The sequence below is a fragment of the Thamnophis sirtalis genome, unplaced genomic scaffold (assembly GCF_051295495.1).
Source record: "Thamnophis sirtalis isolate CommonGarterSnake01/CBP01778 unplaced genomic scaffold, rThaSir2_p1.2 scaffold_9, whole genome shotgun sequence".
NCBI lineage: Eukaryota > Metazoa > Chordata > Lepidosauria > Squamata > Natricidae > Thamnophis > Thamnophis sirtalis.
The window spans coordinates 67,326,054-67,342,066 of NW_028261389.1; the positions used below are offsets into that span (position 1 = coordinate 67,326,054).

The following is a 16,013-nucleotide window of genomic DNA, read 5'->3' on the forward strand; positions in this document are numbered from 1 at the left end:
TTTTTTCAACATAGTATATTCGAGTGATATATTCTAACTTACCGTATTTTTCAGAGTATAAGACAAACCTCAAAAAAAAGAGGGTGAAAATCTGGGTAGGTGTTATACACCGAATACAACATTTTTGGCCTCCTGAAACCCCGCCCCCTTTGCAAAAATACCCACGCATAGCCTTTAGGAGGCTTCCAGAGTGCTCCTGGGGGCTGCAGAGGGCAGAAATGAGCGAAAAACGGGCCATTTTCTGCTCATTCCCCCCCCCAGTACCCAGGAGCATTCTATAAGCTTGCATGCTTGCCCTTTTTTGATGAAAAAAGTATCCAAGTATCCCTTTTGGGAGGTCTGCAGAGTGCAAAAACTTTTTTTTTTAAATTTGCTTCTTCAAAATCTTGGTGCGTCTTATACTCCTGTGCATATTATGCTCCAAAAAATATGATATTATATATCCAAACACAAATTGGAGAACCTTAGGGTTATACTTGCCTCTGTTACTTTGGACTGAAGAATTAAAGCTTCTGGATTCATGCGAGGAATATCTATATGAATCTGTAACAGAAGTAGTTAAATTCAGAAACCTTCAAAATATACAAGCAGGTTCAAGTCAGGATGTGTTTGCAGGTGTCACATTTTTTTAAAAAAAAGACCTCACCTTTAGCTTCCTAGGAGTCTTATCTTTTAGAAAGCTTTATAATATATACTTAAAATTATTTCAGTATTGTGAGTGGTAGCTTATATAGCATTTTCTGTTTAAAAATTCTCTGCATGTCAAATGCTTCTGCAGCTACAAAGTAGGGTGTCATCTGTTATTGCACACTGTTTAATCATCCCTGAACCACGTTAAACTCATGACATCCTTGATCTTTTCTTTAATCCGTTAATAGAATAAAAACCATCAGTTACCCAAACACCCTCAAAACGAAGACAAACAATAAGACACCGGAAACAATTTATGCAGATGATTTACACAGCAACCTTCGGCTAAGAAGTTTTTTTTTTTCAATATCAAATTGTATCCTAGCTTTCTAAAAGAGAGGAATCCTTTGAAAAAGAAATTACAGGCATCCAAATGAAAAGGAGGAAATTTTCTTTATTTTTTTAATTCACTGTATACAACTGCCATATAATTACATTAGTGAATCTTATATGATCTCTAAAAGTTGGTGGATTACAATCCCTTAGCTTCAGTAAACTGCTAGATTAATTCAGTGATGAGGAATCAGAACTTCAGCCGTTTTCTGAAGGTAATGGCAAGTATCCCAGCTTTGATCTAACACAGAGGTTTCCAATATTTTAGGGGTTTGTGGCCTGCCAGCGGCCAGCAGAGCTGGCAGCTGATTTGGACAGTGAGGAGGTTGGGGAGGAACACGGGCCAGTCCTGGAGTCTGGGGAAGGCTCTGATGAGGGCTCTGCATCAGAGGCAGAGATGGGGCCAGGGCCATATGCCAGTTATCAGCTGCCTTCACAGTCAGACATCAGTAAGGCAGAAGATCAGCTGGAGCCTGTTCCCAGGATACGCATGCGCAGAATTGCCAGATGAAGGGAACAGCTAAAGAACAAGGGTTGACTTGGGAGTAAGGCCACAGGTGGATGATGAATGGCCCCTCTCAGAGGAAATAAAAGAGAAGCAAAATGGGAATGGAGTTTGCAGGAGACAGTTAGTTTGCTAATTGGTTCATGATTCTCCAAGACTCCTTGCAAAGTTTTGCAGATATTGGCCTGTCAGCCAGATAAGGTCTGTGACTGTAAATCCTCCCTTGAAAGACTTTGCTGGATGTGAATGAGCAGAATTCACAGTAAATTAATAAAAGGGTTTTTTGTCTGGACAAGTAGTTTGCTTCATGCTCTCGGGAAGCCTCGGTCAGAACAAGGGGCATTCATGGATAATTTGTGACAGACTGTCCTGAAAAACATTATGTGTCTTCCTCAGCAATGACCAGAACCAAAAGCAGAGTGCTCATATGAGATTTAATTCATTTAATAGATTTATTCATAGCGGAAACCTGGCTTGTTTAGCTCATGGGCAAACCAAATATATGTGTTTTATACAATGTTGGACCAGTTTCTGATATGTGGAGAGATCCCGCAGCTACAGTCACAAAGAAAAATACTTTCTGAAGCTATAAGATTTGGAAATTGCTGTTTTTTCTTTCAATTTTTTTTCATTTAATTCAATTTTGAGGCTCCCCAACTCTTTAGGTAGTTTAACATTAAAAGGAGAAATAAAAGGAAACAACGTGAAGAAATAGAATGATTGATCCAAATTTACATAAAATGACCAGGGAAAAAAATCCAATTGCCATTTATATCATGATTTACAGTATATTTCTTTCTAAAGTTAGCTACAAGTTGAAAAAGAGAGGAAAAGAAAAGAAAAAAATCTGGGTGCTAAAGCAGGTCTCATACAAGTCCTACAAAATCAGATCCTTTCCTGATTTCCATGAGAAACAATAGCGCATCCTCATATCGATACCAAATGCCAGGATTTTAAAGCCTAGGAGAAAAGCTATAAACACCAAAAGTTCTTTTCCAGAAGGAAGCATCTGAAGACTGAAGAAACTGAATATGACCTGTGTATTAGGAATAGAAGGATGCAATATACTGAAATGAAGAACGTAAATGGTTTAGAGTTTAGGCGGTTGGATTAGGTCAGTGACCATATTAGATTATGTGCAATACATCAAAGGCTGTGTTCCATAACTGGGTAGGAAGGGGTTAGCAACCTGGGGCTCTGGAGCCGCATGGAGCTCTTTCATCCCTCTGCTGTGGCTCCCTGTTGTTGGTTGGCTCCACAATTGATAGGATTTTCAGTTAGGACAGGTACAGGAAAAAGGATGCCATGTTAGAGGAGACTATGGGGCGGGATGGGGGGGGGGACCAGCAGAAGAAAAAGGATGCCACATTAGGAGGAGACTCTACGCTAGGGGAATCGGACTTCCAGTCGGCTCCAGAATTGAACGGGGGCCTTCCGGTTAGGACCTTGGTGGCTCTTTTGAGTGTTTAAGGTTGCCGACCCCTGAGGTAGGCAAACTGAATTTTTGATAATACATTTTAGTATTTTAATTACATTAACATTTTTATTATATATTCTTAACCAAATATTTTTTTTAAAAAAAGCATACACCCTTTCTCAAAAAAAAGTTGCAGCTGTCCTTAAACGAAGCCGGGGCTCTGACAATCAGGACCTATGGTAAACCATAGCCTGTTTCTTATGATCAGATAAATCACTTTAACGTGTGCATTTCAAATGTCCATTCAGTTTTTTGTGTAACAAAAAATAACAGGGATATTCTTGCTACAGAACACACTTCTGAAATTTCCCTCATTAAGAGTCAATTTTAACAATTCCTTTACCTGTCTGTATGTATCCTGGTGAGTTTCCTCATTTCTTGAATCATAATATTGTTCAACAAAAGCAAAGTATTCTTTCCGTTTTCTTTGCAAAGTGCCTTCTCGTCTATCTGTGTTTGCAGGAAGATAACCCTAGAGGTTGAGAGGTAAAAAGGGCAGTGGTTAATCATTAATTCAAGGAAAAAATCAGTATTATATTACCAGGTATTTTCGAATTAATTTCAATCAGCAAAATAGCCAAGTAAATTGGGAGTTTTCACCTTTGAAAGTTTGAGCAGCATTTTACTGAACCATTTTGCCAATGACTGCAGTGGAAACCCAGATTATATTGTGCTACTTATACTTTTATTTTAGTATTCATAGTAGAAAATAATATTCTGTTATTCAAATGGATATGAACTACTAAAATTTCAAATGGAAACTTCACCTAATTAAATTTAAATTCAATCAAATTAAAAAGGTACACACATAAAAAAAAATATTGTATGAACTGAAAAATCTGATCTTTAAAACTTTAAAATAAAGCTAAGTTACACTTTTCTTACAAATAAATTCAGCATTAATGTAAATCAGATTTTGGCAACTATCCAGACACCCTTATATGATTTTGCATAATGGCACAGGCAACATCATTAAAGAAGAAAATTATTTTTAAAATGATTGAAATCTAAGGAGACTGCAAAGTGTACAATTTTTCAGAATCATTACTCTGAAAACTCACAAATTTAAACAGTCTCTTGAAATTAACCATAAAAAGTGTATCACAGGAATCATATTGCCAATCCCTGAAGCATAAGCAAAGAACACGGCCTGACTCATCTTCATCTTGCAGTCTTATAAGATGTTAATATATCCATGTAAAAAAGGAAGTGCATTCAGAGCAAAATAATTGAAAAAAGGAAGATTAATTTACTTTATTGCCCAATTTATTTTTCAGCATGAAACAGAAGAGAACATCGCTATACAGAAATTCATTACTTCCACAGAATCTTAAAACATTCCTTTTCTGCTTATTTTCTTATGTACATAAGCTAAGGTAAAAGAATAAGGGACAAAAATGAGATAATAGCCATAATTTGTTGGTAAATGAACTGAAATCCTAATAAGGAATGGTACATGAAATTACTGAGAGTTGGTGGATGTGAGTCAAAATTCAAATACAGGCAATCCTGGCTTAATGACTGTCCTGTTTTGTGACCATTCAAAGTTATGATGGCACTGTAAAAATAACTTTATGATAAATTCTCGTAGCATCTCTGTGGTGCATGGCTGACATTCACGCACATTCACAACCATTGCAGTCTCCTATAGTTATGTGATAACCATTTTGTGTATCACAGTCAGCTTCCGACAAGCAAAGCCAATGGAAAAGCTGACAGTAAAACCACCAGCCATGGTCATGAGATGTCTTGCTTAAAGACCATTGGGTAATTTCCTTAACAACTGCTATGGAAATGAGATTGTAAGACCATCACACTCAATGAAGTCTCACTTAACAACTGCATTGCTTTAAGACAATTGCCAGTCTCACTTCTTAAGTGAAAACTACCAGTTCCTTTTCTTTCTAAAATAAACTGATTCAACAGAAATGGGGAAAAATGTATAAAATTACTAGTTGATAACCCGATGATATTTATTTATGGGATGAAAATGTCCAGACCAAATGTAATTTCTAATGTTGGATTTTCTCCCTTACCAGAGGGAACCCCCTTGTGGAGTACTCTGAAGCCGTTACCATGGCAACTCCACTGAGCTGTATAGTAGATGCCATTTTATGGTAGTACAGTAGAAGCCATTTTAAGGCACAACAGGCTGCATCTTAACAGAAAACACACCCCAAGGGTGTTAGGGAAGAGTTGTTAGCAGAGAGTAAGTCATCTGTGTACCAAGTTTGGTTGAAATTGCTCGAGGCGTTGCAGAGTTATGCTGCAGCATATACACATACACACACACAAGCATGTTTTTTATATACAGGTGAAACTCAAAAAATTAGAATATTGTGCAAAAGTTCATTTATTTCAGTAATGCAACTTAAAAGGTGAAAATAATATATGAGATAAGATTCATTACATGCAAAGCAAGCTAGTTCAAGCCGTGATTTGTCATAATTGTGATGATTATGGCGTACAGCTCATGAAAATCCCAAATCCACCATCTCAGAAAATTAGAATATTACATGCAATCAATAAAACAAGGATTGTACATAGAACAATATCAGACCTCTGAAAAGGATAAGCATGCATATGTACTCAGTACTTGGTTTGGGCCCCTTTTGCAGCAATTACTGCCTCAATGCAGCATGGCATGGAAGCTATCAGCCTGTCACACTGCTGAGGTGTTATGGAAGACCAGGATGCTTCAATAGTGGCCTTCAGCTCATCTGCATTGTTCGGTCTCATGTTTCTCATCTTTCTCTTGGCAATTCCCCATAGATTCTCTATGGGGTTCAGGTCAGGCGAGTTTGCTGGCCAATTAAGCACAGTAATCCCACAGTCATTGAACCAGGTTTTGGTGCTTTTGGCAGTGTGGGCAGCTGGAAAATGAAGTCAGCATCCCCATAAAACTCATCTGCAGAAGGAAGCATGAAGTGCTCCAAAATATCCTGGTAGACTTCTGCATTGACCCTGGTCTTAATGAAGCACAGTGGTCCAAAGTCCTGTTGTTCAGTGGTCGAAAGTCCTCTTTTCTGATGAGAGCAACCCCAAAACAATAAACCCTCCCCTCATAAAAGCCCCAAGCCATATTTTGTATGTAAGTGACTAGCCCTGTGCGGTTGGTTGGCCAGTAAAAGAACAGACTGTTGGCCTAGACAAATCAGGGACCTGATCCAGTGAAGCACAGCTTAAACTCTTAATGCAACTAACTCAAAGATATAGATTACGCTTTCCCGAAACATAAAACACTCATATTATGCCACACAAGTAATGGGCATTTAAAAATGGAATAACTACATTTATACATAAATGTATAAAATGTATAAAAATACATTTTTATCTTATTGCTAACAGCTTCATTGTGCAAAATGAACCTGGATCTCCCCAATACTAATCCCATGCCTAACAACTACACCACACATATTAGAATGTATGGCAGTAAGGGATAATAAAACAAAGCACACAAGGTACTTAAATACTGTCTATATCTTAATTTTGGTTGCAAAATCTTAAAATTGGTTGCAATCTGCCGTGTTTCCCTGAAAATAAGACAGGGTCTTATTTTCTTTTTATCCTCGAAATAAGCACTTGGCCTTATTTTCGGGGAGGTCTTATTATTTTTGAGGTGCAGGAGGCGGCGAGTGTGGTCACCTCATGGCTGCTGCTGTGTTGCAATATTTCCGGGGAGGGATTATTTTCAGGGGAGGGATTATTTTAGCGCATGCATTCAAAAACCCAATGCGGGAAGGTATAATTTTAGGGGAAACAGGGAATTAAGATCTACACTAAGACAGGGGTGGGAATCAACTGTCTGGTTATTCAGTTCACTCCTTTTACCTACTGAATTGTCCAGAGAAAGAAAGTTAAGCTTAATTACAATTATGGCCAAATCAGAAAATCTGTTATTTAATCTCTACTTAAATAACAGAATGTAAAAACCATTATCTGATTCTTTACACCTCCCTGGCAGTCAGATTAACTAGCTGGAGGAATGGCATCTGCACAGCTTCTATTTTCTAGCACCAGCTAAGCATTTTTGTTAAAAGTGTGCACATGCATACATAGAAATACAGTATTTCCCAGGTATTTTTTACACTATATTAGCTTACATTATGATTTTAGATGAAATCTGACATTTAATATCCTGCCGCATGGATTTATGTAAGGTTAAATATTAAATTCTAGACTTCACTTCTTGTCAACAATTTGCATTTATGTATGGTACCATTGGTATCATTAAAAACAATTTAATTTCCAATAGTAAATTTAACTATCCATGGGATATATACGTTTTCCTTAGGGCAGACGTGTCCTCTTACTCGGTTTTTAAGATTAACACAGGTGTTGTCTCTCTGGATCAACAGTTCCATTATTCTACATCAAGCCAACTTTTATTTTTAAACTATAAATAACATACATTACCCACAAACATGAATCACTATACAATTTTTTAAAAAAATACAGCAACCTCGTTTATTGTTACAAACAAGGAATGCATCTGTACATCAGGAGACACATAAGACATTCAAATTTCATTACCCAATGGGACTTTCCCAAACTCCCTTAAGTATGATCTTTTTTGTCTCTTGTTGGGGAAAAAAATCCAGGATCCCTTTTTGGGGGATTACAATATTGAACTATATCTCTATTTTTCTTTAAATCTGAAGTGCTTGTGAGAATTGCCTTGTCACAAACTATTTCAATTTGCCTTCATGATCCGTATCACTTAGTATTTTGTGAAAGTCAATAGAAGTAGTACTTTCCCAAGTTCTAAATGTTATTTTGGTGATCAAGTTCCAAATTCTCACACTAGGCTGATTCTTTAGGATCTGACTGCAGTATTTCATACATGTGACCATAGGTACTACTTATTATCCCTGGCATCAATAATGGAGTTCTTTACTGATTCAACCCTTGTCTATCTTCTGGTTTGTTTGCAAAGTGAATTACACCTTCAGGAGTTTTCCCTTATGGCAGGTGTTAGAGATCAATTCTGGATCCTCCTTTATTCTTTATACCCTTCCCTTGAATACACCAATTCATGGGTAAGAGCTTCAGTACCACTGTTTCACTGATAACATTCCATCAACCTTTTGTGGTTGACGAAGATACATGGCCAAATAGATCACGTTACTGTTTTGACTTGGAATGTTCTTTGCTCAAGCTGAATATAAATAAGACAGTGACCTGATTGTCCTTCCAATTCCCCCATGCATTCCTCTCCTCCATCCCATTTGTCTCTGCAATTTCCAGATTGTCCCAGGTTCCTCTGCCTTTTAGAATCTTGCAGTTGATGATCAATTGACTTTGTGCCTATTTATTGAGTTTTGTTATCCTTCTGAGGTAGGCAAAGTCAGGGAATGTAACAATAAGGATTCCAGGAATTGTCTTTATTGTTGTAGCACAGAAGAACAGAACTTTGAAAGCACGTTGAAGCTTTTCTTGAAAATGAAAAAGGACAGCGTTCCTTTGCCCATACTGTTTGTAATTCTACTTAATAGTTGTGATTCAAGCAAAATTATACATAGCCGACAAACAATACCATCATCATAAAATGAAGTACTTACTGACAGGAGCTTCCATGTAATTGGTCGTACAAGTTTTGGAATTCCTGACCAACTCAGCTTCCGCAATTCTTCTACTCGCCCAACCAAAAGAAAAAGAGCAATTAAGAAATTGCATAGAAATACACTGGGGTTAAGATCATTTCCTTAAACATTTCCTTATAAAATTATGTGTAAGCTCTGATTGTTGTACATGAGTTCCTGTGCCTACCATTAAAAGGTTCTTGAAGTGTAAATCAAAGAATCTCTGGGATTGGATTCTTTGCTGCTTAGGGACTGAGTTCAATGCCTGCTCTTAACAACGAAAAAACACAATTTAAAAATATTGGTCTGCAAATATAATTATGACCTTTTTAACTATGTAAAATTTACATTATAGATAAATACTGGTTTAAAGTTAACATCTAAACCAGTTTGGGGGTAAAATTGCCTTTTCAATGGATTATTAGTCTGGATCAACTTGGTTCTGAAAAATATGACAAACCGCTTGATAGTTTATACAACTCTAATAGTGATTTAGTCTATGTTATTCAAATATTAACCTTGCTTCTGAAATTTATTTAATAATTAGAGTTTTGGGAGGAATTTGGTTTCTAAATCTTTTTTTAAACAATGTTGATAGTATTTATTTACATCTCCTCTAGAAGGAAGTGCTTAAATATCTCAACATAAAATTAGTTTTTTTTTTATCATACAAAGGGGTTAATCAAAATGCCTTTTGTGAACTGGATACTGCAATTAATGTTTGAAACATAATGACTCTGGAATCATTGTGTGCAAAAGATAAGTTGTCCCCTTGATTATTTTCTTCAATATTTGAAATCTTTTAAGAGACCATGAATTTAAGATTTCTCAGGTACTAGGAGCTTTTAAAAAGAATTATCATACAACACTGGGAGAAGGAATCTATATTTGAATTGCAGCAATAGTTTGTAGATTTGACAATATTTGAATTTGGGGAGTCATCAAAAAAGACAAGTAAACTTTTCAAATAATATAGTAGAATAAGTGAACTTGTTTCATTTACAAAGGTCATTTTTTTACCTCTCTTTTTATTATTATTAATACATTTGGAATACATTGCAGTAATACATTTATATAGAGAGGCTGAATTTGGTGTATTGATTAGTGGCTGGTCTACAAACCAGGAGATTGTGAGTATACTGCCTTAAAGTATAAAAATGTTTGCAACTTAAAAATGGCAACAAGGAAGGTGTATAAAGCTCTAACTTTATTGTACCTTAGATAACAGCAAACTCAAAATTACCTAAAGCTTACCTAACTATGCAACCAACTAGATGACCTCCTTTGTAACTGTTTTCCAACCAACCTTCCTGTATCTCAGTCTCAAAATGCAGAGAGACCAAGAAAAAAAAGCTCACTTTAAGCTTTTGTTTTTAATTCACTTTTTCACTGAAATGTTCCCTAAATGTAAGTGATTGCTGTGTTGTCCAACTGTTCTTCCTAGCCGTTCCTGGGCATTTATAAATGGTACATGCATTGTTTTACCTGATATAATCTGTTGATACATATACATTCTGTTTGAGTGGGGAGAAGAAAGGTTGTATCTAAGATTTTTAATGCAAATATTTAATTCCTTTATTGCACCACATTTGAAACATTTACATACAAGCTGCCCATTGCAGAGAGAGAGATGGTCTAAGTAAAAGCACAAGCATCAGAAAGAGTGAAATATTACTAAGTTACATTCTCCTTTTGCAGATTTTACTCAAAGAAGAATTTCTACGTAGTTATACGACAGATATTAAAATTGAGTACACACAGTTCTCCATAAAATCCCAAAGTCCATTTTATTCTGGTTTACTAAACTCTACTGCCAACCCAGTAGGAAACTACAGGTATTCCTCAGGTCCTAAATGGGAGCCAGAATTTCTGTTGCTAAGTGGTCATTAGGTGAAACATTGTGCTGCTTAGTGGCAGCAGTTTCAGGAGTCTCAGTTGAGGTCCTTAAACCAGGACCGCACCATCATTTAAGCAAGCATCTCATACTTCTCTTGCCCTGACATGCTCGCCTTCAGTCCCCCACCTATCTCTAATGACATCACCACACCAACAACCGCAATTCTGCTTTTTATAAAGACATAAAAACAGAAAAGGGAAAAAATGCAAGACCTGAGCTCCTACAATAGATCACCTGTCAAATAGTTTCAATGATGCTGCTTATGTTATCCCACTGCAGATTTTTTTTCTCTACATACAAAGGGTAACTTTTATTTATGCTTCTTATTCCTCCTCCAAAATGAGTCACGTACGGATAAAACATATCAAATTATTTCAAAAATGGGGAAAAGTCTACATTAGAATTATTATTTATTGTATGGTACATCTGCACCACATTCCAATTAAAAAACGTAAGAAAATTTTATATATATAAAAATATAAAATCAGAAAAAAATAGATTCAATTAATTTTAAAGTAGAAAAACAATTTGGACATCTAATTCCAAAAGGATCAAGATATCTGATAATATTTGCTTAACTATGGTTTCCAATAAATACAGAAATACTATCTGGGGAAAAACATATCTAGAAAGTCTAGTTACAAGTTTTCTAATTGAATTGATTTTGCATGCTATGTTCCACAGTTTTAATTTTGAAAAATGCCCTGCTGCTTAGTATTATACATCAACGTCTAGTTATATTCCGGAGTTTAAAATAGCAGGAGCCTATAGTAAAATTTTGAGAAATGGGAGGAAAAACTGACAGATACCTTAACAGAATAGACCCAGGGTAGTTTAAATGTTATGGTGATGAACTTCCAATGGGGAAACTGGAGTTCAAGTCCACTTTCATCTATGGAGACTCATCATATGATATTAGACCAACCTTTCTCACAGTGTTAGGGTTAGGGGAAAGAGAACTCATCAAATTTGCAGATGGTAGCAAACTGCCAAAACCTCGGAAGACAGAGTTATGATTCAGAAGGATCAAGATGCAATTCAGTGGAGAGAAAAGCAAGATCCTGCATTTAGGCAGGAAAAAAAGGCAATGGCATAGATATACAGCATTTTTAAGAGTATAAGACGCACCAAGGTTTAGAAGAGGAAATTTTTTTTTTTTGCACTCTGCAAACCTCCCGAAAATGGGCCCTTTTTTTCAAAAAAAAAAAGGGGGGGTGACTAGCCCTTAGGAGGCTTGTGGAGTGCTCCTGGGGGGTCGGGGAGGCGCAAAATCTAGCAAAAAAGGGCCCATTTTTTTGTGAAAATGGGCCCATTTTTTTTCTTAAAAAAGGGCATGGATAGTCTTTAGGAAGCTTATAGTGTGTTGCTGGGGGCTGGAGGGGCAAAAAACGGCCCATTTTGTGCTCATTTCTGCACTCCCCAGCCCTCAGGAGCTCTCTGGAAGCCTTCTAAAAGCTATGCACGGCCATTTTGGTGAAGGGGCGGAGTTTCGGGAGACAAAAAATGCTGTATTCAGTGTATAAGACGCACCCAGATTTTCAGCCTCTTTTTTGAGAGAAAAGGGTGTGTCTTATACTCCAAAAAATACGGTAGATTAGGCACTATCTGACTCAGTAGTAAATGTAAGAGGGATGTCAGTGTCCTACTGGACAATAGCTTAAGTATGAGTCAGCAGCCAATGGAGTCCTGGCTTGCACTAGCAGGATAACAAATGATAGTACTCTATACTGCATTGGTGAGGCTACATTTGGAGTAGTTTCCAACCATGGTCACCATGATATGAAAAAAAGATGCTGATGCCCTAGAAAGAGTGCAGAGAATATCAACAAAGATGATAAGGGATGTGGAGACTAAATCATGCAAGGAACTTGCCTAACAAAGAGAAGGGTTGGAATTCTGCAAATCCACATCCAGTTTTGTCCACTACAATACAAAAAAGATGCTGAGACTTAGGAAAGAATGTGGAGGTTGTTAGGAGACTGGAGGCTACAGCACAGGATGAACGGTTGCAGGGACTAGATATGTCTAGTCTAACAAAGAGAAGGATAGGGGTGACATGATAGCAGCTTTCCAATATTTGACAGGTTGTCCCAGAGAAAATGAATTGATCTATTCTCCAAAGTACCTGAGAAGTAATGGATGGAAGGTTATCAAAAAGAGATCCAACCTAGAATTAAGGAGAAATTTCCTGCCATTGAAAACAAGTTGTGGGCGATTTTAAGAAGAGATTGGACAGCCATTTGTATGGAATCGTATAGGGTCTCCTCCTGTATAGGGGGTTGGACTAGAAGTCCTCCAAGGTTCCTTCCAAATCTATTATTTGGTATTCTGTATTCTGACACTATAGCTGCCTTCTGGTACTTGAGGGGCAGTCACAGGGAGGAGAGAGGCAACTTATCCTCTGAAGCACCTGAGGGCAGGACAAGAAGCAATGATCGGAAGCTTGTTGAAGAGAAGATCCAATCTGGAATTAAGGAAAAATTTCCTGACAGTTAAGTACAATTAATTAAGGGAACAGCTCACCTCCTGGAGTTGTGGGTGCTCCATCGCTGGAGGTTTTCAATTTCAAAAAATTGGACAGCCATTTGTCCGGGATGCAATAAGGTCTCCTGCCTTGGGCAGGGGGTTGGACTAGAAGACCACCAACGTCCCTTCCAGCCCTATGATTCTATGATTCTAAACAAAAGAGGAGATAGAAATCTAATAACTAAGTGAATAAATGAATAAGTCATTATACTGACATTGAGAAGGGTACTGGATATGTATACTAGTTATGGCTTAGGAACCATTTAGAATTCCTAGATTTTTTTAAAAAAAAAATCTTGCTCACTGATTTCACCAATATCTTAAATCCTGCCATAAAATGCTAAATATAAGGTGGAAGCTTTCACCATTCTGCCTGTATTTAGGTGAAATTGTTCTATATGTCATTTCCTTACTGAAATCTCAAAGGTCCTTTTTCAAGAGACAATTGGGCTTCCTTTGTTTTTACTTGAAGACATTTTGCTTCTCATCCAAGAGGCTTCTTTGGTCAAAACTGAAGAAACTTCTTAGATGAGAAGCGAAATATATTCAAGGAAAAAACAAAGAAAGTTCAGTTGCCTCTTGAAAAACCAGCTTGGGGACAATCATGACCTGGATGACTGAGAATTCTTTACTGAATGTTTTGCCTATAGCATATAGAAACAAGTACATATACTCTAATGAGCTTCAAATAAGGTAAATGAAAATTTAAAAGGAAGTTGAACTATCAGCTGTCTGATATAGTTCAAATGATTATTTTTGCACATGAAAATTATGTGAATGTTCTTTAGCTGCACATTCTAGAGCAGTGGTAGTCAACTTGGTCCCTACTGACCACTAGTAGGCATTCCAGCTTTCATGGTGGGCGGTAAGGGTTTGCTGTAACTCTACTTTATAAATTTTGTAAAGTAAAGTTACTTCCCTACTTTATCAATCACCATTACTGTGGAACCAGTTAGAAAATTTTAGTACTAAGAGAGATACAAAAGTGGGCGGTAGGCATAAAAAGGTTGACTACCCCTGTTCTAGAGTAAGGTCCAAAAAGCAATATTCCCTTTTTAATATTGACTGTATCATAAGATCACTATGAAAGAAGAGAGGAGGCCAGATAGACTGAATCCAATTCTCAATCTTATAATTGGGTCTTTTTATCAGCAAAAGAAAAGACTGCACCATAACATTCCATGCGGTCAAAGGTTGAAAAACTGACAAGGGGTAGTTTTTATAAAAATACAATTAATATATTTATGTTATGATGTAACATTAGCATCTTTTTTTCTTATTTTTTTCCCTTTGGGTTAAGAAAGATTTGTCTCTTTTCTTTTTGGGCAAATTAATAAGAGGAGACATGGTCTGTTAGATAATCATTAAATTTATATTAGAAATATTTCATTCTCTTTAAATTTTATTTGCATTTTTGTTGTTTTTAATTGTAATTAAAAGAAATAAAAGTGGTTTTTTTAAAGATTGGATCCCGCTCAAACAGCCATTTCCATCATATTTAGCTTCAGAGGGTACGTGCTGTTTTTGAAGGAACTGGTTGCCATCCTTGTCCATATTCCATGGGGATGTCTGCAACTCAATATGTCTATTATATTTCAAAGTATTAAGACAAAGTACTTCTGACTCATTTAAGCAGACCTGGGTTGAAAACAACATTGATGGAGAGAAACAAATCTCAGTGATGGATTCAGAAGAGAATATGCAGATTCAAGAAGTGTTCACCCCTCAACAAGGACACTCCACACAGTATGGAAATGCTCATTTTGTTCCTAGACAAAAAAGAAATACTGGTAGCAGCATCTCTTTTCCTAGCTGCCTGCAGATAAATACAGACAGTTCTTGTTTGGCAAACGTAACTGGAACCAATAACTCAGTTGTTAAGAAGTTTCACTAAGTAAAACCATGATTGTGTTTATGATTTTAAATTAGCCATTTTTTGCTTTACAAACCGGAAAAAGGCATGCAGGTGACGATTGCTTGCAGTTACTTTTTAATGCTGTCATAACTACAAACAGTTGCTAAGTGAGACGGTCTCTAAACAGAAGCTGCCTGTAGTTCAAATATTCAGGCACATGAGAAACATGTTCCAATTATTTTAACAAAAAGTGTCAACATCGCACTCTTTTCTTCTTGAAACAGAGAGGTATTGGGAGTAGGTTGGTGGGAAGAAGGAAAGATATGACAAGCAAAGAATCAGATGTTTTCTTTTGCTGCTGCTCTTTTCCTGTTTAGGCTTGTCACATTTAATAAGTACCCAGGAACTTTAACCAGTATCAAAGGACTAGAAAGAAACCGCTACAAAGGCAGCTGAACTTTAGACAAGATTCTAGAGACAAGACAACAACTCTGACATTCAATCTGCAAGAAACCAAGCACTTAACACAGAATTCGCTAGATTCAAATAAGAAGAGAATTTTAAAAAAATGGACAAGAGTGCAAGTAACTGCAGACACTGTTGCTACAGAGTGTGAATATCCTGGAAGGTGAGCTTAAAGACTTCAAATACTGTTTGGATTTCTCCTTTTGGAAACATGAAAAGAGGGTTTCACTAAGGAAAGGGCCTCTTAACAAAACTTAACAGGTGAACAAATGAGGAATAGGAGAGGTGGTCTCTTAGGTCAGGGGCTCCCAACCCCTGGTCTCTGGACCAGCACCAGGCTGCAGCATGCTAGAAACTGGAATGGAATGGAATGGAATTTATTATTTATATGCCGCCCTTCTCCGGGAGGACTCAGGGCGGCGAACAATCCAAAAAGGGAAAGGGGAACATCAAAACGAAATACAAATAATAAAAATAAGCAACAGTCACACAACCATACATGTCGAGAGGGGAGGGAACTCATCACCCACAATGCCTAACTGGACCATGCAAACAAATATCCGATCTGCAGGATGCAAGTAGCATACAAAACCACACCCACTCCGGTCCACGGAAAAATTTCTTTCCACAGAACCAGTCCCTGGTACCCAAAAGGTTGGGGGGGAGGGGGAAGCAACCAGAGT

General features: G+C 37.1%; 1 protein-coding gene across 1 annotated transcript in view; it reads right to left on the minus strand.

The window, feature by feature from the left end:
• Nucleotides 1-16,013, minus strand: part of TBC1D22A (TBC1 domain family member 22A) — a 130,628-nt gene that overhangs the window by 88,342 nt on the left and 26,273 nt on the right. Inside the window, exons 5-7 of the mRNA XM_087722167.1 lie at nucleotides 8,567-8,637; nucleotides 3,349-3,477; nucleotides 481-543 (exon numbers count right to left, since the gene is read on the minus strand). Of these exons, the coding sequence (XP_087578293.1) occupies nucleotides 481-543; nucleotides 3,349-3,477; nucleotides 8,567-8,637 (263 nt within the window). The remainder of the gene's footprint in view (nucleotides 1-480; nucleotides 544-3,348; nucleotides 3,478-8,566; nucleotides 8,638-16,013) is intronic.